Source organism: Erpetoichthys calabaricus, chromosome 8 (assembly GCF_900747795.2).
Source record: "Erpetoichthys calabaricus chromosome 8, fErpCal1.3, whole genome shotgun sequence".
NCBI lineage: Eukaryota > Metazoa > Chordata > Cladistia > Polypteriformes > Polypteridae > Erpetoichthys > Erpetoichthys calabaricus.
This window is the reverse complement of record NC_041401.2, coordinates 114,903,147-114,924,608: the sequence shown is the minus strand read 5'-3', so window position 1 is coordinate 114,924,608 and position 21,462 is coordinate 114,903,147. Positions and strand designations below refer to the sequence as shown.

Here is a 21,462-nt window from a genome sequence, read left to right as displayed (position 1 = left end):
GAGCTGGGAGAAGTTTGTGCACGGTCTGTGGCGGTGGGGGATGGAATAGCAGGTTGCTTACCACTTGTCTTAATCGGCACATTTACAGGACAAAAGACGCTGAGGGAGAGGTGTGAACGGATTTAAGGTGGGCCAGATTTACAAGTTTTTTCGTAGGCTCTGGTAATTCTAGTGCTAATACAGATGTATTGCTGTTTGGAATTAACACATGGGATACTTAAAAAAGTGTTTCAAAATGATCAAGTCATTTAAAATTCATCTACAGCATTTGAACCTGATGAATGCTACTTCACATCTACATGCATTTCTTATGAATCCACTTTTAGCCATATATTATTATTGCAGAAAGATTGCACAAGACACAATTGGCCAGGCTTCTGAAGGGGAAGTGGCTATTGGCTAAATAAGAGAAATGTCTAAGCCTCTCTCTACATCTCCCCTTTCATCACTAGGGCAAAATTAAGCTATTGGAACAACTCTTACAGAAATCAAATTCCTTATTCTTGGCCTTATAAACTCAAATTGTACTAAATAGAGGAGTGGTATAATGCTTCCACTTATACATGTGATGGCTTCTGCTAAAGTGAAAATAAGCATAAAACAAAAATATGTTTGGAAGGAGCAATTGATTTTCTCTCACCTCATATCAAGACACTATATAAAAGCGGTCGGGATTGTCCTTCCGTCCCATGAGTGCAAAGCGTAGCAGTATTCCGCTTATCACTGACTTACTACTTGCAGCTTGCGGTACGAAGCGACGCGATGTGAGCAGAGTTCTGGTGCTCCCATCGTTCCCTTGCTTTTGTGCGTGTTCTTGGAGATTAGGTAGGCTATTTTTAGATTTGTATACAAAGAAATTTTGTCCTGCCTTACTTCTTCTAACATGGTCACTTTATTATCAGTCATTCATTGACTTTTGCGACACTACATTTTCAAGAACAAAGCGCTCTGAGGACGTAGTTGTCCATGTAGTGGACACTCCACAACAGGGAAAACTGATAAAAGGCACTAATAGAGTTTTCACACCGAATATAGTATTCAAGGAAGTTTTCGAAATTATATAGAACAAAAGTTTAAATTTCGTTGCAAAAATAACAGAAACTACAAGTATTAAATTAATGCGGCTCAGATTCAATGTAACCAAATTAATGAGTTGTGGTACATGAATTTTATTTTTCACTGTATAAAATATCAAATTGATCTACATATTGAATTGCCTTAAGAAGTGGTCGACTTAAAAGTCGGTCGCCTTAACAGGTGGGTGAGCCTATAAATAATTATGAGGCGTATGCGTGCAGGAACACGTGCAGCGAACGAGAGAGAGCGAGCGACACACACACACACACATACAGGCGCACGCAAGAGAGAGAGAGCGCTGGACGCATAAGAATAATAATACTTCATTACATTGATGTTATCATTACATATCAGTGTTTTCAGTATTCAAAGCGCTATCCACACAGGGAAGAACCGGGAAGCAAACCCAAAATCTTCCACAGTCTCCTTACTGCAAAGCAGCAACACTACCACTGCGCTACAAGGCAGTTAAAGAATGCACCGGGCTCGATTTTGTTTTCACTTCTGTTTACAGCAATTGGGTCGTAGCGTGCATTATTGCAATGTTACTTTTCTTGGTGGCTTATTACATTACGGATGTTTCACATGTTCATTTTTTTCCCTGTGCTTAAAAGACATTAAAAAAGTGTTTCTCAACTGTGACTCTGGAACAACTCAGTACGCAAGCTATATTAAGCGTCAACAACGAAGACTTGCTACACCTTAATGAACAAGTGCTGAAACTTATCCCTACCGACGAAGTAACTTTCACCAGCATGGCCTCCATTGTCACAGACGATCCCGCTTTCAGTCACGGACAATTGCATGTTGCTCTCTCCAGAGGTCCATCTTTTCATTCACTCACAGTAGTATCCTCAAACCCACCCCATTTGGACAACTGTGTCGTTCAGGAAGTGTTCACCCATCAATACATAATTATGCGGCGTATGCTACGGGTTGGCTACTTTCATTAATTTGTTGCTAAAAAATTCACACCATTTGTAATAGCATTGTTTCCACCAAACATTCTATTTTTAGATGCTGAGGAAATGTGTACTTTTAAGATGGGAGGCTTGACCCTACATGTTAATCCCAACTGTCACTACCACACTGGAAGAGGGTGCACAATGTTTTGGGCTGTTGAAGATACTTCTGGGTCCAAGTGTCTATCAGTACAAGTGATCAAACAAGTGCAAAAGGCTCATTTGAAGCAGAAGAGCACATAAGTACGGGCATTCATTTACTCTTGAAGCAAGAAATAGCTTCAAAAGGGGGAGGGTGGCATAAGTGTGCATTGTGGGATCACCAACCAGTCTAGTATTATAGGAGCTAAGTGATACCAAGCTAAGTGTTATTGGTTTGAATGTTAGACCAGAGGTTTGCCTGCCTTAAGTCTGGCAGCCCCAAGCCAATTGGATTCCTGATGACTGGTGTCTGGCTGAAATTTTTTTTCCAAAATCTAGACCACCAGACATAAATTTTGTGGACCTAGCAGCAAGACAAAATACAAATTCATTAGAGTAGCTTTACTATATTTGTATTCCTAAACAGGGAAAGGGATGGAGATTACATAATAAAGCAAAAATCTAGATATGCTATGTTTGCAAGAAGCTAGATAGAAAAGATCTACACTGTTTGTATTTCTGTTCAGACACAATGTCAAGCAGAAGGAAAGGAAGCATTTTGTTGGCAGAAAAAGCAGGAGGAGAGGTGATGTTTATTATCTTGGATGATATAAATGAATATGTGGATAGGACAGGCCAGGGTATGATGAATGTTTAGGTAGTTTTGGAAGGGCAACAAGAAATGCAGGAGTATTGATTCTTGACCTCTACATTAGCAATCAATGGATAACTGGGGACACTTGGTCTGAAAAAACAGATATTCAACTGTGTACATATGAAGATGGACAGGTGAAATCACAAACAGTTAATTTGTTGGTGAGGAAGGCACAATGGTGTTTGATCAAGGACTGCAAGGTGAGTTCAGGGCTGTCTTACCAGCATCATAGGCCCCCAAGCAAAGGAGTGAGCTGCATCATAGGCATACATACATAGGCATCAGAAACTGCTCCTGGGGACCCTAGGCAGTGCCCAATGTGTCCATATGTTATGATGGCCCTGGGCCAGCTTATGGGGGAGCTTCAACTCAGAACAGAATGCTTGTGAAAACCTTGGAGACAGAGAAGTGAAAAAGTAGGAAACTACTGTCAAATGAAAGGTGGTTAAGATATGGAAGACTAATAGGGGAAAGAGCAGAAAAGTTTAGAAGGCTAATGTTAGAAAAGATGAGGGGGGCAGCAAGTGGAAACAGCAGATGAGGAATGGAAATATATGAGAGAAACATTGGTGGTAGTGGCAGAGTACCTACAGTATATGATGAGATGAGGTTTCTATGGACATATTTAAAATACTCACAGACAATGGAATGGGATGGGTGACAGGACTGTTTTGCAAGAATATGGCAGCTAGGGTTTGGGGGGTGTTATGAATTTGTACTGGTACACACCATGGAGATTCTAGAAAGAATTCTAAAGGAAAAAATAACAGTAATTATAAAACAAAAATTAGAGGAGGCACAGTTTAGATTTTGCAGAGGATGCACAATGGACCCATTGTTCATTTTTAGATTAGATTAGATAAATTTTATTAATCCCAATGGGAAATTTAATTTAATCAGCAGATCAAAAGAAGGAAAAAGTTCCAGCAGAACAGCAAATGGGCACTTGTGGATTTGGAGGAGGTGTATGACAAGATTCCAAGAGGACCTGGCTTGCCAGTGCTCAGATGGTACAAAGTACCAGAAGAGCTCATTACAATGGTAATGGCATTTTATAGAGAACCAAAAACAAAAGTTAGAATATGTTTCAGGACAACTGATGCTTTCAGAGTGAAGGTTTGTTTACACAAGTGGTCAGCATCAAGCCTTCTGTTATTCAACATTGTGGATAACATCAGTAGAGTAGTAAAGATGAAATGAGAGGTGATGGTACAGCATGCAGATGACATCACATTAAAAATGGACTCAGCAGAAGAATTATATACAAAGGTGCAGGAATGAAAACAAGTGCTATACATTTATAGAATATGCATAGGTAAGGATAAAGCAGAGGTATTGATGGTTAACAGCTCATATCAAGCTAAAGAAAGTGAGAGTGGAAGTGACTGGGAAAAAATGAATGTAGGAGAAATCTTTTAGATATCTTGGAAGCTGGACTAAAGAGGACAGGGAGCTAACAAGTAAAACACAGGCAATGTATGGCGAAAGATCACAAGAGTGGAGTGGGACATACAGATCCAACTTAAGATGAAAACAGTTCTAAACAGAGCACTGGTTAGACCTGCTCTAATGTGTGCTGTAGATATGTGGGCTGTGAAAGAGAAAAGAAAATCGGAGGCTATGGAGATGAATTAATGCTTAAGTGCAATACAGAAGACATAAAGCATAATGGAGAAATCAGATAGTAGGCAAACATAATGAATATTAGAAAAAAATTAACACATCAAGGCTGAGATGGTTTGGGCTTGTGTAAAAATAAGGAGGGACATTTGGAAAAATGACAAGTGCAGCAGAAAAGGGGAAGGACAAAGAGGAGAAGGAAAACCAAGGAAGATAACAGAGAGATAGACCTGCACTTAGCAACAGCCAGAGAGGCGTACAGAGCAGTAATAGGTAGACCTGACCCCTAATAGGAAAAAGGAGTGGAGATGATGATGATGATGATGATGATGATGAAGAAAAATCCCCATCCCCACTTACTCATCTGGCCTTACCTACAGATTCCACAAGTAATCTTTCCGCTCCCGCTGCAGTCTGTGGGATCGTGCACCTCATCACAATTGCATGTACAACGGGGTTGTGTTTCCACAATAATTTTTTCTGTGAAGCCCAATACACTGATTTCAAAGCTTTGCTCACTAATGCACTTTTCCGCAGTCACAGTTACATCGAAAGAAATCTGAAAGTTTAAATACAAATATGAAATACACATATATGAAAACTTGTATATTATCTGCATCATTAGTTATTTTTATTAGAAGTATGTTTGTAAAAGAGATATCAAATGTTTCTCCTTCCATGCTGAAAACAAAGGCAGGATAGAGAAAGCATTTGTTAATTTATTTATGGCTAGTGAGATGACTGTTAAAGTAAAAACCTCAAAGCTGCCCATTCATTCTTCACCTCTAACTTGCAGAGTTACACAAAGCAATCTGTTCAAATTGGCAGAGATTAGTCGTAGTTTATGGACAACATATAGAGAAAACAGGCAAATATGTTATGTCATTACTAATATATTAAAATATATATTAAAATAGAAGAAAAAAGACGGCTTGGGACAAAACCTAATTATGAAGAAAGGCAGCCAAAACATAAAGAAACCATGGAGTACATCCGAGAAGGGTTGGTAAGTGTTTAAGTGACACCTTTATAATGTAGGTATACAGATTTTTTTTTATAATTGTTTAAAGTTTTTATGCTCTCTTGGATTGTCTGGTACATACAGTTGACACACTGGTGAAGCTTAAAATTCATACCATCATGCAAGAGTGGAAGTGGGGGCCCTTCCCAGAAAAAAAACATTTACAATGGAACCCAGATTTAACATTCCCATATTTGGCATTTTAGCACATTTAACTTAGTCGTTGTTGAACATAAAATAGCCAAGGTCTGAGGAGGTCTACATTCATACTGCAGCTAAAAGTAACTGTATCCTGACCTTTGCCTTGTATCTGACTTTTTTTTTGACTGCTCAAATTAATTTTGCAACTTATCCTAATCTGATATGAGAACATCTATTCTAAATGTGCCCCACAATTTTGTCAGACAGATGCTGGTTGCTGTTCTGCTTTACATTGTTTCAGTGCAGGGCATCTGAAAATTCATAAGCTGGTGATGGCAGGAAAAAGAGAAATGGGAAACAAAACATTATTGATGTTGGGTTGTGCACATTTATTACTGCCACTGTTTTATAGACAGACTAGGTGTCTGAAAGGACTGCTGTTTTGATGCAAAACTGTTTTTACGAGTGCAATGTAAATCCTTTCTGAAAATTTCAATATTTTTTTTGATAATCACACTCCAAAAACATCAGACCTGTGTCACATATGAGTGAAAAAATGCAGTGTGAATGTAGTCTGTTTTTGGTTTCAAAAAATCAAATGCAAGGTTATACACATTTGACAATGGTGCAGTTTCTATATGGCGATGTCTATGAAAAAGAAAAGCAATCTGAAACAACAAAGATGACAATAATAAATCCACAAATTAAATAAACCAAATCAGGACATTTCAAACTTGTTCATAACTATTAATCATAATAAAAAGTACAGTTAAAATATATTTAAAAAAAACTAAAAGTAAGCCCCTTGCTATACTAATGGGATTCTGAGAAATCATTGACAATTTCCTGCATTTAACACTTTTTTGTCTTCATTCCCTAGTAATTATAGATTTTTTAGTTAATATATAGTCTTTACAAATTATTACAAATATATACTTATGTGAAGTAGTGATAATGAAATTATTAAAACATAAGGAAAAGGACTGAAGGAAACTAAAGGGTTAACTAAACGTGGCTTAAAGCTTCAGCAGGTGAGGTCTGTCTCATCTTAGAGAAAACCGCCAGTGTGATTTCCCAAGGTTAAAATGAGGTAAATAAGTAATGAACACCCCCTTAAAAAGCGAGAACAAACTAGTGAGAAAACCCAGACACCTCTATTATGAAGTGGTGATAAGATCAATGGGAAAACCCATAGGAGACCGAAATTAATGAAGCGATATTTAGAATAATTTTAGAATTGACATGTATACAAAGTTACTGGTGGCTGTAGTTGATTGGTTAAGAAGACAGAATATTAAGAGTCAGATGACGCGATGTATTAGATAAGGTAATGGTAATCTATACTAATAAAAGTCAAAGCCCTCACTGACTCACTGACTCACTGACTGACTGACTGACTGACTGACTCACTCATCACTAATTCTCCAACTTCCCGTGTAGGTAGAAGGCTGAAATTTGGCAGGCTCATTCCTTACAGCTTACTTACAAAAGTTAGGCAGGTTTCATTTCGAAATTCTACGCGTAATGGTCATAACTGGAACCTGTTTTTTGTCCACATACTCTAATGGAGGAGGCGGAGTCACGTATCGTGTCATCACGTATTACGCCTCCTACGTAATCACGTGAAGTGAAAACAAGGAAGAGATTTACAGCACGAGTCAAACGCGGGAACGAAGGTAAATGACATTAATTGTTGAGTGTCTTTTAATACTGTGTAATTGTTGAGTGTCTTTTAATACTTTGTAAGCATACATATTAAGAGATGTGCAATTAAACGTGTGCATTTACGGGGTGATTTCTCAGGCTTAAAGCTCGAAGTGATCACTCAAGTGAAGGCAGCTTCACAAAAAAAACAGATCCTTAACAAACTGTTATTGGTAGATTTTCACTGAATTTAAAAAGGTTTTCTTCTTAATAAAAATTTAAAAGCAGAACTTCGCCGCTGCAAAGCACGGGGATGTATATATATAGATAGATAGACAGAGATATATATGTATATATATAGATAGATAGATAGATAGATAGATAGATAGATAGATAGATAGATAGATAGATAGATAGATAGATAGATAGATAGATAGATAGATAGATAGATAGATAGATAGATAGATAGATAGATAGATAGATATAGATAAATGTGTATGTATGTAGATATGTAAATATGTATATGTATATATATGTGTCTGTATGTATATATATATATATATATATATATATATATATATATATATGTGTGTGTGTGTGTATATGTATGTATGTGTATATATATGTTGATATATGTATATATATGTGGATGTGTATATGTATATATATATGTATTTATGTAGATATGTGTATATGTAGATATGTATATATAAGTATATATGTTTATGTATATATATGTTTACATAACCTCTTTAACACATTACTTCTCCGCTGCGAAGTGTGGGTATTTTGCTAGTAGAAAGTATAAAAGGGAATGAATTGTTTAATTAATTGCTCACTCCATGGACCGAGACATTTGTGCATATCTATGTGCAAATAAAGAATTGTTCGGCACTTTCATCTGGTCTCCATGAATAATTTCTTTGAAAACTGAAGACAGCTTTTTCCATGACATAATTTGCTAAATGGGTGCTTTACCAAATTTCAAACTTGCCTACCTCTCTGCTAAAGTCTGTAACAAGTCACACAAATGTTATCTCGTACATCAAATTAATTAAAGCCTTTGTTGTGTCTTGCCAGGTTGTTGATCTGGGGGAAAACTGCTATGGCATTAACGTATGAAACATTTTGAGGACCCAATGTTATTTACTTATTTCTATTCAGGGACATCATATTGTTATTTGTGCCTTGTCTGTAGCTGTCAGGTTGCTCTTTACATACATACAGGGTGAGTCAAAATTATGTTAACATTTGAATGGTGGCAAAAAATTTATTCACAAAACATACTTCATATGTGTATGATTTACAGGAATGTCTCAACACATGTACCATATGCGGCACATAATTTGTCCAGAAAAATTGTATATAAGTATATACATAGCAGTACCATTAGTGTTAACATAATTTTGACTTACCCTGTATTTACTAACTGGCTCATGGTTATCTGCAGAAGGAAGAGGACAAGAAGAAGAAGCTTCTTCTGTTGAGCTTGCAGTGAAACCTGACTCTCCCAACTAATGTAACTAGTTGATGTAAATAGTTCTCAGTCCATTGCAGTTTTTTCAGTGTTTTTGATTTATAATATTTACATAATTATAGGAATATAATTATAAATATAATCATTAGCTTAAGTTCCAATAAATCTTTACGCAGTATTAATTTCCATTTACACACCATTGCCGTTTATTACAATACATACTCAAATTTCACACTATTCCTACTGATCACCCGTTTCAATTCAACAGAATGCACTTTTCTGCAAAATTTTGTTAGATGATGACCATCAACAGAAGACAAATCACTAGGAAAAGCATAAATTGCTCTAATGCAAAAATGTTTTCTTCATGGATAACTGTTTCAAGCATATTCAGGAGTAAGCATTTACATTTACGTATTTGACTGATGTCTTTATTCAATGTGACTTACAACATTTATAATACAATTGGTTACATTTCTTTTTGGTGTTCCAGTTGGAGCACAGGCAGGTCAAGTGACTTGCTCAGAATCACACAGTGTCAGTTGTAGGGTTTCAAACCATAACCTCAGGGTTTGAGGTGCAAAGCCTTAACCACCATATCAAGCAGCTCCAGTGACCTAATAATGTTATTATTACTTAGTATTTGACTGATTCCTTTATTCAAGGTGACTTACAACATTTGAGATACAATTGGTTACATTTCTTTTGTTTTTGCAATCGGAGCACAGACAGGTGAAGTGACATGCTCATGGTCACACAGTATCAGTAGTGTGATTTGAATCCATAACTTCAGAATCTGAAGTCCTAGGTCCAAAGCCTTAAAAACTAACAACACACTGCCTGCCAATAATATTAGCCCTTGGTAATAAAAAAAAAATAAATAAATAAAAACAAATGTTTTGCTCAGTATTTTATTTTCTGGACCATTTTGTCACATACTGGTGATATCAAGCATTGTCATTTTATACTTTGTTGCTATCATGTATTGCTATATGATTTTGATGTCAATTTTATTCAAGGAGGCGCAACTGTCTGCCATTTATTTCTAACTAGCAAAATACCCGCGCTTCGCAGCGGAGAAGTAGTGTGTTAAAGAGGTTATGTAAACATATATATACATATACATATATATACATATCTACATATACACATATCTACATATACATATATATATACATACATATACACATCCACATATACATATACATACATATACAAATTTACACATCTACATATATATATACATATGTACATATATATATATACATATAAATATATACATATCTACATATATATACACATATATATATATATATACATATGCACATATATATATATATAAATAAAGACATACATATATACATACATACATACATTCACATATATATATATATATAGCAAAATACCCGCGCTTCGCAGCACAGAAGTAGTGTGTTAAATAATATTTGTATATACATAAATACATATATACACATATCTAAATATACATATATATACATATATATATATACACATATCAACATATATATACATATATACATACACATACACATAAATACACATATCAACATATATATACACATACATATACACATATACATAAACACACACATATACATCCATCCATCCATCCTCTTCATATATACATATATACATACATACATACATAGTGCGTTGTAACACGGGCTATGATTGTTACATGGGAGGGAGACGACAAATCACAGCTTCCCGCTTTCTAATCGGGCCTGTGATTGGTGCTTTGACTGATGTCCAGATCCCACAGTATCTCCCCTTAGGAGTGGCGTTAGGCAAGTGTAATTGAATAGCGGTGCTGCAAGTTTAGCTTTACACCTGTTTTTAAGGCTTATTGACTGAAAGGGGCTTTCATGAAAAAACTTAGGGCTTTGCTACAGGATACACCCTCCACAAGTTAAGGAAGTAAAAAATAAAGGTATATATTTCTGTTTTATTTAAACCTTTTAAGTTTGTATGCGGGCGGCATGGTGGCGCAGTGAAAGGTGCCAGTTAGGAGACCCGGGTTCGCTTCCCTGCGTGGAGTTTGAATGTTCTCCCCGTGTCTGTCTGGGTTTCCTCCGGGTACTCCGGTTTCCTCCCACAGTCCAAAGACATGCAGGTTAGATGCATTGGCGATTCTAAATTGTCCCTGGTGTGTGGGTGTGTGTGGGTGTGTGCGCCCTGCGGTGGGCTGGCACCTTGCCCGGGGTTTGTTTCCTGCCTTGTGCCCTGTGTTGGCAGGGATTGGCTCCTGTATTTAGGATATAGCGGGTTGGATAATGGATGGATGGACATCTGTATGCATAGTCCTATTTGCCCGTTTTCGTTTTTTTTTCTTTCTTCAGTAATATTTCAGTAAACCCGGAGCTTGTCAGTTCAAATCCTGGTACTGACACCACTGTGTGACCCTGAGGAAGTCACTTCACTTGCCTGTGCTGCAAAAAACAAAAGTAATGTAACAAATTGTACCTCAGATGTTGCAAGTTGCTGGAATAAAGGCATAAGTAAAATAGATAAATATGTATTATACACATAGGAACTATTCATTTATTTTCAGTTAAGTCATCTGCAGCAAACCTTTATAAATGAGGGTTTCTCCTTTTTAGATAGTGCAAACTGTTTCTTCTTCATTGACGTTTTCTCTTGGAGAGCTTTTTTCATTTCATTGAAAATTAAAGCAGCAGCTGCCAAAATATGTAGCTTTCTTATTAATTTTTCAACATTGTGTAAAATAAATTTATAAAGTAACATAAAAGGTTTAAATACTGGTTATCCTTTTAAACTAAAATATTACTAAAGAGATACAAAAAAAGTAAAATGCATATGTTCTTTTTCTTTAAGGAGATTAAATATTACTGAAGAAAGAAAAAAAAAACTAAAACAGCCAAATGGGGCTATGCATACAAACTTAAAAGGTTTAAATAAAACAGAAATATATACTTTTATTTTTACTTGCTTAACTTGTGGAGGGTGTATCCTGTAGCAAAGCCCTAACTTTTTTCGTGAAAGCCCGTTTCAGTCAATAAATCTTAAAATAAGGTGTAAAGATATTGACAATAAGCTACGCAAACCCACCAAGACATGCAATCGTTTAAATCAAGTATCATTACATCTTCCTTTCTTAAAGAGAAGTAAGGCAGTACTTATAAGCTTACATATATATATATATATATAGACATACATACATATATATATATATCTATATCTATATATGTATATCTATATCTCTATATACATCTATATATATATATATATATATATATATATATATATATATATATATATATATATATATATATATATATATATATATATATATATATATATATATATATATATCTATATCCGAAGCTGTGCAAGCACACTCTTGAGAATGCAACGTATAGTTGTACAGGAGAAAAGCAATCTTGCCTCAAATCAATGGCAACCTTTTGTAGGTCTATGAACTTGATTTAAACTTTAGGCTTACACGGTGCTTTCTTTCCGAAGTACCTGCACTCATGAATATGTCTATATGCGTCAGTCGCTCAAATCCACGCGCTTTGCACCGGCGAAGTACCGCTTTTAAATTTTTATTAAGAAGAAAAGAAAACCTTTTTAAATTGAGGGAAAATATACTAATAACAGTTTGTTAAGGATCTGTTTTTTTGTGAAGCTGCCTTCACTCGAGTGATCACTTCGAGCTGACTTGCTGGCCAACTATGAAGCGTTACCTGGTAGGTAACCACCCATACAATCAGATTGAGAATCAGACTACGAATGCCATGAATGTAATTACCCCGATCTACATGTTGTCAAATAAACGAACCACACGCCGTGGCGCAATTTTAGGGGCTTCGCCTCTAGCGCTGACGTCCGAGGTTCGATTCCTGTAAGGGAGTGAAGTGAGTGGCTGGTTACCTACCAGGTAACGCTTATGGTTGGCCAGCAAGTCAGGTAACATCAGCCACGGTGCCTTCAGTTGTGAGAAGCAGATCATAGAATGGTTGAAAATAGTTTACTGTCAAATAATGCAAAGAGTATGCGACACGTCTTTCCCCCTTATTCTTGGCTCATCAGGCGTACACACTCACTGCACTCGCTTACGGTAATCGAACCTCGGACGTCAGCGCTAGAGGGGCTTCGCAGCGGTGAAGTATTGCTTTTAAATTTTAATTAAGAAGAAAAGAAAACCTTTTTAAATTAAGTCTTAAAAAGAGGTGTAAAGATATTGACAATAAGCTATGCAAACCCACCAAGACATGGAATCGTTTAAATTAAGGCGCGAGTCGAAAAAACACCATCCCATACTATTAGTTAACGATTAACACATTTCTATATGTATTGTAAGCATACAATACAACTGATAATATGTTGCGCTTATTTATCTGGTGTACCGACATTTTTGCGAGTTTAACGGCTGAAATTTAACGTGGTTTGTGCCCTTCAGAATGAAAACAGTTAGCATTTACCTTTTTAATAAAAGGCGAGCTTTTAAGCCTGAGAAATCACCCCGTAAATGCACACGTTTAATTGCACATGTGTTAATATGTATGCTTACACAGTATTAAAAGACACTCAAAAATTAACGTCATTTACCTTTGTTCCCGCGTTTGACTCGTGCTGTAAATCTCTTCCTTGTTTTTAATTCACGTGATTATGTAGGAGGCGTGATGACGCGATACGTGACTCCGCCTCCTCCATTACAGTATATGGACAAAAAACAGGTTCCAGTTATGACCATTACGTGTAGAATTTAGAAATGAAACCTGCCTAACTTTTGTAAGTAAGCTGTAAGGAATGAGCCTGCCAAATTTCAGCCTTCTACCTACACGGGAAGTTGGAGAATTGGTGATGAGTGAGTCAGTCAGTCAGTCAGTGAGTCAGTGAGGGCTTTGCCTTTTATTAATTAGTATAGATAGATAAAAGAAATCCTTCAGGTAGAGAAAACAAACTTTTGACTACACATTTGCATTGCCCTTTTTACTTTATATCAATCTAGCCTTTAGTAAATGAACTCTGCTTAGTCCTGACTATTCTCTTTCCTAAGAAAAGACTAATTTTGGTATGAAATTAAATTTTTAATATCATGCCCATGCCTCATCATATGAAAACTAAAATCTAACATTAATAAACATAATAAATTAGATTAAATGTTCAAACACTTTTTATGCAGCAACACTTTCCAACTCTTCCACTTTGTTAGGAAACTAAAACAGGTTACTGTGACTACAAACCACTAGTCAGAAAACTATCACTCTTAAAGAATTTTAGCATTATATTTCCAAATTCCAAGAGCTGAGACCTTCTTATATGCGACCCAGTTCTATGATTTCTTAACTACTGGAACATTTCTTCAGCTAAACCACACGAAGGTAAGGAACCCAATTCAAGAGCACACAGGTTGCTCAATTGTTGACAGGTTCCCCTCTTGTCTCCATAAAGCAGAAGATAAGGTGCAGGGGGAACAGTGAGATCGCTTTCAAGACAAACCCAGAATCTTATTCCCATCATGTCCAGCTACAGCCAGGATAGTTTTTAGCCTCCAGTGGTTCTGTGCATGTCAGACACTATTGCCACCCCCTTTTTCAGCACAAAGTCTCCTGTCTGCAGCTGGATTCTATTGAGACAAAAGCATGTCTCTTTAATTGATTAGTTTGCCAATTAGCATAGTAAAATATTATCAAATAAGACAACGTAAGTTCACTTAGTATGTTTTACTTTATTGTATAAATTGTTTGTATAAACGGTATGTTTACTTTAGTGCCAGTGTATAAAATCTCTATTAAAAGTTAAATATGTAAAATGAATAAGTAAAGTTTGTGATGCACTGGGCGCGTACAGCTGCCCTAACCCCGCTTTTCTCTGCTCCCCACAGCACAGTACATAAAGCACAGCACAACACAGTACACAGACAACAGACAATTCACTGCCCCTTTTCTCAGCCAGTCCTTCCGCTTCCACTCCTCCTTATGAGCTTTGTCCACTTCCTCCCAACTCAGGCCTTTGAGTGGTGGTGACTACCTCCTTTTATAGGGCACCCGGAAAGGAGTCCAGGTGTCCAACAAGCTTTTTCTGGCAACCCTTCTGGATGTGGCGAAAGTGTTGCCAAATAGGGCCCTGCAAGTGTCCAGATGCTCCCTGGTGGTGGCCATGGGCCCCAGCAAGGTTGAGCTTCCATGCTCATGACCCGTAGCCCTGTTGGAAGCCAAGAGGGCTGCCATTTGCTGGTCCGGGGGAGAAATAGTCTTGAAAATATTCTCTCCCCTTGGGGCATCCCAGCCGGGTAGGGGCCCTGGCAGTCTGCCACAAGTTACTACATTTCTGAGAAATTTAATTGTCTGCACAGCATTTTAAGATACTATAATGAAAAAAATATAATTTCATAATAACATTTACTGCGGTGGGTTGGCACCCTGCCCGGGATTGGTTCCTGCCTTGTGCCCTGTTGTTGGCTGGGATTGGCTCCAGCAGACCCCCGTGACCCTGTGTTCGGATTCAGCGGGTTGGAAAATGGATGGTTGGATGGATAATAACATTTATAATTGTGATTTTGGCGTTTTCATTATTTGTGTAAATCATTAAAACTTGTTATTTTGTTTTCTTTAAATTATTTAATAATTGTTTAACCTCTTTCTCGTAGACGCCACATACACATATGCAACTTCATATCCATCTGTTTAACTGCCTGATACAGAAGACAGTGATTGTATTATGCCATGTGTTAACTTCTTATTAAAGTCTCAAACTGGATTATACCCTCCAAGATGTTTTAATCAACACGCCACTGCAAATGCCAACTATTCCTATATAACCAGTAAAATCCCATTAGTTACTTTCTTTCAAATTCATTCAATTTAGTGATCAGCCCCTGGAGGAGATGGGTCTTGCCCTAAAACCGCACCTTATCAAGCCTAGATGGTACTGGATGGGGGAGCCATTCACTCTGTTTTTTGTTTGATTTATTACAAGTAAATTTTTTTGTCAAAATAATTAAAAGGATGCCCAGAGGTCCCCAGCCCTTATTCTGTTCTATGTTTCTCTTTTCACAACATATACCTCCTTGTTGATTTTAACATTTGTGCATCTTCCTTTGTCTTCATTTGTTCCTCCTCCAGAGCATTTTGAATTGTATGAAATTTTAAGTCCTTCTGGAAGGGATCTGTGCTCTAGAATAACAGTTGATGAGAGGTCCTGTGAAGAAAAATAAATGACCAGAGATGATTATAAAAAGTTTGTTACAACCTCTGCTATATAAATCAAATATTGACACAACTGTTAAAACATGCATCAAGTAATTAAGAAATTTCATTTTTCTATCTTTGATTTTTTCCTTTATCACCCATATTGCTTCAAAATTCACTTATAACAGTAATTTTTATATAGACTGCAAACTGTAAATATTAAAATAGCGCCTTATAAAACAAAATGATGCCAAACTGGGATTAAAACAGTGAGAACACATAAAAAATACAAATGGGTTTCCCCTCTGTGCCCAACTATGCAGGTCTCAAACCCTGCCTACCAGATGGGGTGGCTCATCCTTTCTCATCTCCTATTTATATATCACCAGGCCTCTCTTCCTCCTACTGTGAACTTTTACAGAACTCTCTCCTGACTACAGATACCTGAGGCAGTCAACATCTTGCCCACGCTTAAGAGGCACTACATTGTGACTCTGCTGCCACCTAGAGTCATAAAGATTTTACCTTACCACCTGCCAGTCCCCATGTACTACAAAAGACATTAAGTTTACATATGCACAGAAAGAAGACAGGAGTCATTTCATACCAAAGTGGTTACCACATAGTTTGAACATGTAACCTTTTACATTTTTAGAGTATGTCAAGTACTGTATATGTCATTCACAACACATTTGCAGTCAATGTGGACACATTGGCATTGTCAGGTCAGGCTGGGCAGCATCCACTGGTACAGTGCATTGCCGCACCCACCACACAACAAAACAGCTTGGGATCCTGGTTTGCAAACTCCTCAAACAGACATGTAGTCCAGTCCCACCATTTATCTGCTGCAGCCAGGTGTTATGTGGGCATCCCATTGGCCTGGTCCAGCCACTCTGGCCGTCAACAATGAGTATCCTGTGAGCTAGATCACCCTTGGGGAATCACGCCACATGACCATAGTGCTATAACTGACGCTCCCTCACAATGTAGGTAATGTGCCTCATTTGGGACTACATTGGCATGGATACTCACAAATGGAGATTTGAGTAGTGCAGTCATCTTGATTAATATCAATATGGCACGTGTTTGTCTGAGCACAGAAGTGTGGATCTATTTATGTGTGAAATATGAATTGGCCCTAAGAAGGCAACATGGTCCCATTTCTTTGTGTGGGCATAATCTGTAAATGCAGGAGACTATGTAAAAAAGAAGCTTATATTACAGTGGTAGCTCTAAATACTTCACTACCTCTTAATCTTTAGTAAATAAATAAAACATGGCTTACATCATCTACAATGCTCACTTGAGTCTAGTTATCTAGTGAAGAAACTCTGGTGCTTGGCCAACTCTGGTGCCTGGTCAATATATTTTTGTACATCTGTGTCAGCTTTATGCTTCAGTAAAATAAACAATAAATAATTAGAATCTATCTTAATCCAAACCTACTAATCCTTGTCTGAATTGGCATTGGGCACAAGACAGAAACCAACCTTAAATGAAGTGCAAATCTATCATTAATTAAGATTTACCAGTTAACGTAGGGATGACGATGGAAAACTAGAGTGCTTGGAGAAAAACTCAGTTCCACACAAAGAGTACCAGACAAAGAATTTCATGGGGCCGTATGTGAGCTAACCCCTGAACCACCCTGCCACTCTTAACCAGGAACAAAGCCCTTGACTGGTAACGTTTGGGGTTTGTGAGTATTTATTTTGAACAGAATTTTAAAATGAACTTACATTGTAGGCATCTTTTATGAGTGTTACAACATTACTAGAGTCATTTGACAGCTTGCCAACTGCCGACTTCGGGATCATCTGACTAAGTTCCTGTGAATAAAACATCAATATACTGTATGTGCTTGTTAGGTTTCTGACAAATGGAAATCATTAATTCAGTTTATTAAACAAAAAAGAAACAAGAAATTAAAAAATGTAATTTTGTAGTTATTCAGAAAATAAAACATATGATATAAAAAATATTCTATACACTTTTTTACCAAAGAATCTACAGTACAGTTTTGTAAATTCATTTTACCTCATATACAGGATACATGTTCTCTGTAACAGCAAAAATTGGTTGGATATTATTCTGTTGAAGTTTTTGTGCCACTTGTCCCACAGAAGGATAGTCCTAAGCAAACAATATTCATCCTTTATAATTAATTTTTAAACTAACATTTTATGAAAAATTAAATATTTTAAATATAGTTCACATACCATTTCATTACTTTTGGAGTAGCGTTTATTTACCATATGACACTGGCCATCATTAGGTGTAAGAATTGCTGCCAGTTTCCCATCTCCTGCAAAATGGAAGCCATCATCTGAAGCATAGACCAACAAGCGGGTGTTGTTTCTCCACCCAATGTCTTTCTGTAAGAGAGACATACAGTAGCATGATACTCTTAGAACCCGAGCCTGGAAGTGAAAAATGTAAGTGTACAGAAAGAGAATGCAAAAAGTCCTGTTTACGTTATCTGACAGATGCCTCTCTTAAACTTTTGTGAATTCCTGCCTTTGTTACTAAGACTTGGGTTCCACATCAGTAAAAATGCTTTTTTTTTTGTCCTAAAAGTATTGATTTAGTCCTCTGAAAAAGCCAAGTGGAGTTAGGGCTGCAGTTATCTTCAAGAAAATGATAAAAGCATTGTCCTCCTCCTTGGCTATTGAATTTTGCTTGGTGGCTAGGCGTTTCTCTTCTTACTGCTTACGATCACAGCAATCAGTTGATATTTTAGACATAAGCTGATATAAATGAAGCAATCTGTGATTTACTCTGAAGGGTTCCCTTTTCTGTAAATATTAATAACATTATATTAATTTAGAAATTTTTGGGGTGTACTTTTTAACTGGTTGAGAGAGCATTATATATTTTTTTCTTGGTTTATGTGTGGCCTTGCAGTAGAAACATTGATCCTTTTTGACTCACTAGTGTTTTGTTTGTGTAACATTTTTGTGCTATCCTTACACCCTAATGCAATGAAAATGAAAGAGCATTGTGTGGCAGATGGCTGGATCCCATGCCCGGCCAGGACGCCCCTTCTACATATGTTCCGGGGGAGCAACCATGGACTCCTCAGTACCTCCCTCGGGATGGTTGGTGGCAGCCTTCCTGGCTGACGATGGTGCCTCAGTTTCCCGCAGGGCTCCATGGGAGCCCTGTTGGGAACTGGGGTGGCCGCCAGGGGATATTGCATGGGTCCCTGAGCTGGCCTGGACAACTATACAGCCCCGCCCGGAGGTGCAATCAGAAACAAGTGATCAAGCACCTGAAGCACTTCTGGGTGGGCTATAAAAAGGGCCAGCAACCAGCACTCAGGAGCCAGAATCGAGAGGAAGAGGACGAGGTTGCCAAGGAGGAGTGGTGGTGCCAAACGGGAGTGTTGTGGTGATTTGTTTAAAGTGCTTTGGGGCTGTGTTGTGGCTGGAGGGTTCATGGGGAAGACATGCCCTCCAACTGAAGAAAAATGAAGTCTTTGTTGGACTTCACACGTGCCTCTGTGTGAGTCTGTGCCGGGTTCTAATTCACAAACATACAGAAAGCTATTTGTTGTATTGGTGTATTTTAAAAATATTTTTAAGTTAATTGCAAATATTTCTTCAGTTATTCAGCAGAGAATGCCAATGAAAAGAGAATACAATACAATATCTTTACTTGGTAGCACAGAGACAGAAACATATGAGCCAGTGAGTAATTATGTCAGACAGAAGTGTACTTGACAATGTGGTACATGCCCTGTTGGTGTACGTTGTTGACATATGCCAATTCAAGAAAGACTTTGTGACAGTGGATTGTTTTATTTACTCTTCATATTTCCTTTACTGAGTTATGTGTAGATCGTGCAGAGTAAAACACTTGGGTTGACATTGATGGCATCCATTTATATTCATCATCCTTTTGCCTCTAAAGTCTTGGACTTGTTAGCATTTGCCAATTTAATATATTTCAGTGATCTGCATGTGTGTGTATTGTGTTTGGAAGACAGAGAGTTCAATATTTTATGACTTGGGTTGAAGGCTGCTGAATCTTCAGTATTTTAAACACTATGGAGGACACCGTAGCTCTACTCCAGAAAAGCTAGATATATAAAAAAAATCTATTTATAAATTTTTCTGTTTCTAATATGGTATGATATGCAGATTCTCTTCATTTTTGAAAATAAGAATACGAGCATAAGATGTTTGACAAACAGGAAAAACATTCAGTTAAAAACACTTGCTTGCATAAATATCTCAACCAGGTACATCCTACTAAATGTCAAAGATTCCACCTCACGTATTGTTCTTGACAGTATGTTTCAGATTCCCAAAATCCTTTGTGCAAAGATTATTTTTTTCTTGATTCTCATCCCACATGTAATTCTCAAAGTGCAAACATTACTAAGACCTATATGCTAACAAATATGCAAACATTTTCAAATTATATTTATCAACATACTGTATTATGTTTTCTACAGACTAGTTTATGAAGTATTTAACGTAAAACTGGAAACAACACTTTTTCATCTTAAAACGTTATTAAAGAAAAGCCTTACTTCACAGACTGTAGCCTGCATGATGGCATCTAAGCCACCTTCTGGTGCATCAAGGTTTCCTGAAATGGCCTGTCTTGAAACTTCATTCTTAAAATTTTCCTCGTTATCTGTCAAATCAAGTACATGCTGATATCCAAAAGCTGGCTGACAAAATGTTTCTGATTCTGGACACGGCTTTTTCAGCTTGTCTGGGTGAGTATTTGTGTATGGCAAAACAGTTTTGTCCACAAAAGACCCAAAACCTATGAGAATAAAAATGAACTTTGATTAGGATACACGTAAACACTTAACAAAACACATATCTGCTAAACAGTAGCATTTTTGTACTAATAAAAATATCTACAAATCTGCCCAATCGTGTTGATTTGAATTTACCATACGTCGATGGTATTTCCCTAGGTCCTGACTAACCTCTTCAGTTTGCCCATTTATCTCTGTATGATACCCCCGATGTCAAGGTCACCTTTCACAAAATGACTTCCAGAACCTAGAAATAAATTGTGGACCTCTGTCCAATATGATGAAAACCATGGAGACAAACTATTTTATACAAGAAGATACTGTATCTGCTAATACCTTGGATGATGGTAGCCCTTTAGGGGGAACAAAGTTTGCACTTTAGACAGAAAACCTATCCACTACGACTAAAATGGTGGTGTATCTCTTGAAGGGAGGCAGATCTGTGATATAAGTCCATAGAAATATGTTCCCAAGGGCAAAAAAGCACTGAAAGGGGATGGAGCATCGAAATAGGCAATCCTATCTGATTCTTAGACCAAAAATAAGCTTCACATGTTGTGATATAGCTTCTTAAATCAATTGTCATACCTTTCTATGAAAAGGTAATTTTTTAAAATGGCCAAAGACGGAGTTACTCAAAAGTGACTAATTTTCCTGAAGGAACATTTTTGAAGGAATCTGTTTGATTTTGCATGGCACAAATCTTGCTCATAATAAACCTCTGTGTCTGGTATAATAAGCATACCAATACATTTTCTTCATGTAT

General features: G+C 37.1%; 1 protein-coding gene across 2 annotated transcripts in view; it reads right to left on the bottom strand.

The window, feature by feature from the left end:
• itgb2 (integrin, beta 2) overlaps positions 1-21,462 on the bottom strand; it is a 92,891-nt gene that overhangs the window by 24,407 nt on the left and 47,022 nt on the right. For both annotated transcript variants that reach the window (XM_028807315.2, XM_051931210.1), the window contains exons 6-11: positions 20,457-20,698; positions 18,139-18,294; positions 17,957-18,052; positions 17,659-17,748; positions 15,792-15,926; positions 4,830-5,014 (exon numbers count right to left, since the gene is read on the bottom strand). In XM_028807315.2, the coding sequence (XP_028663148.1) occupies positions 4,830-5,014; positions 15,792-15,926; positions 17,659-17,748; positions 17,957-18,052; positions 18,139-18,294; positions 20,457-20,698 (904 nt within the window). The remainder of the gene's footprint in view (positions 1-4,829; positions 5,015-15,791; positions 15,927-17,658; positions 17,749-17,956; positions 18,053-18,138; positions 18,295-20,456; positions 20,699-21,462) is intronic.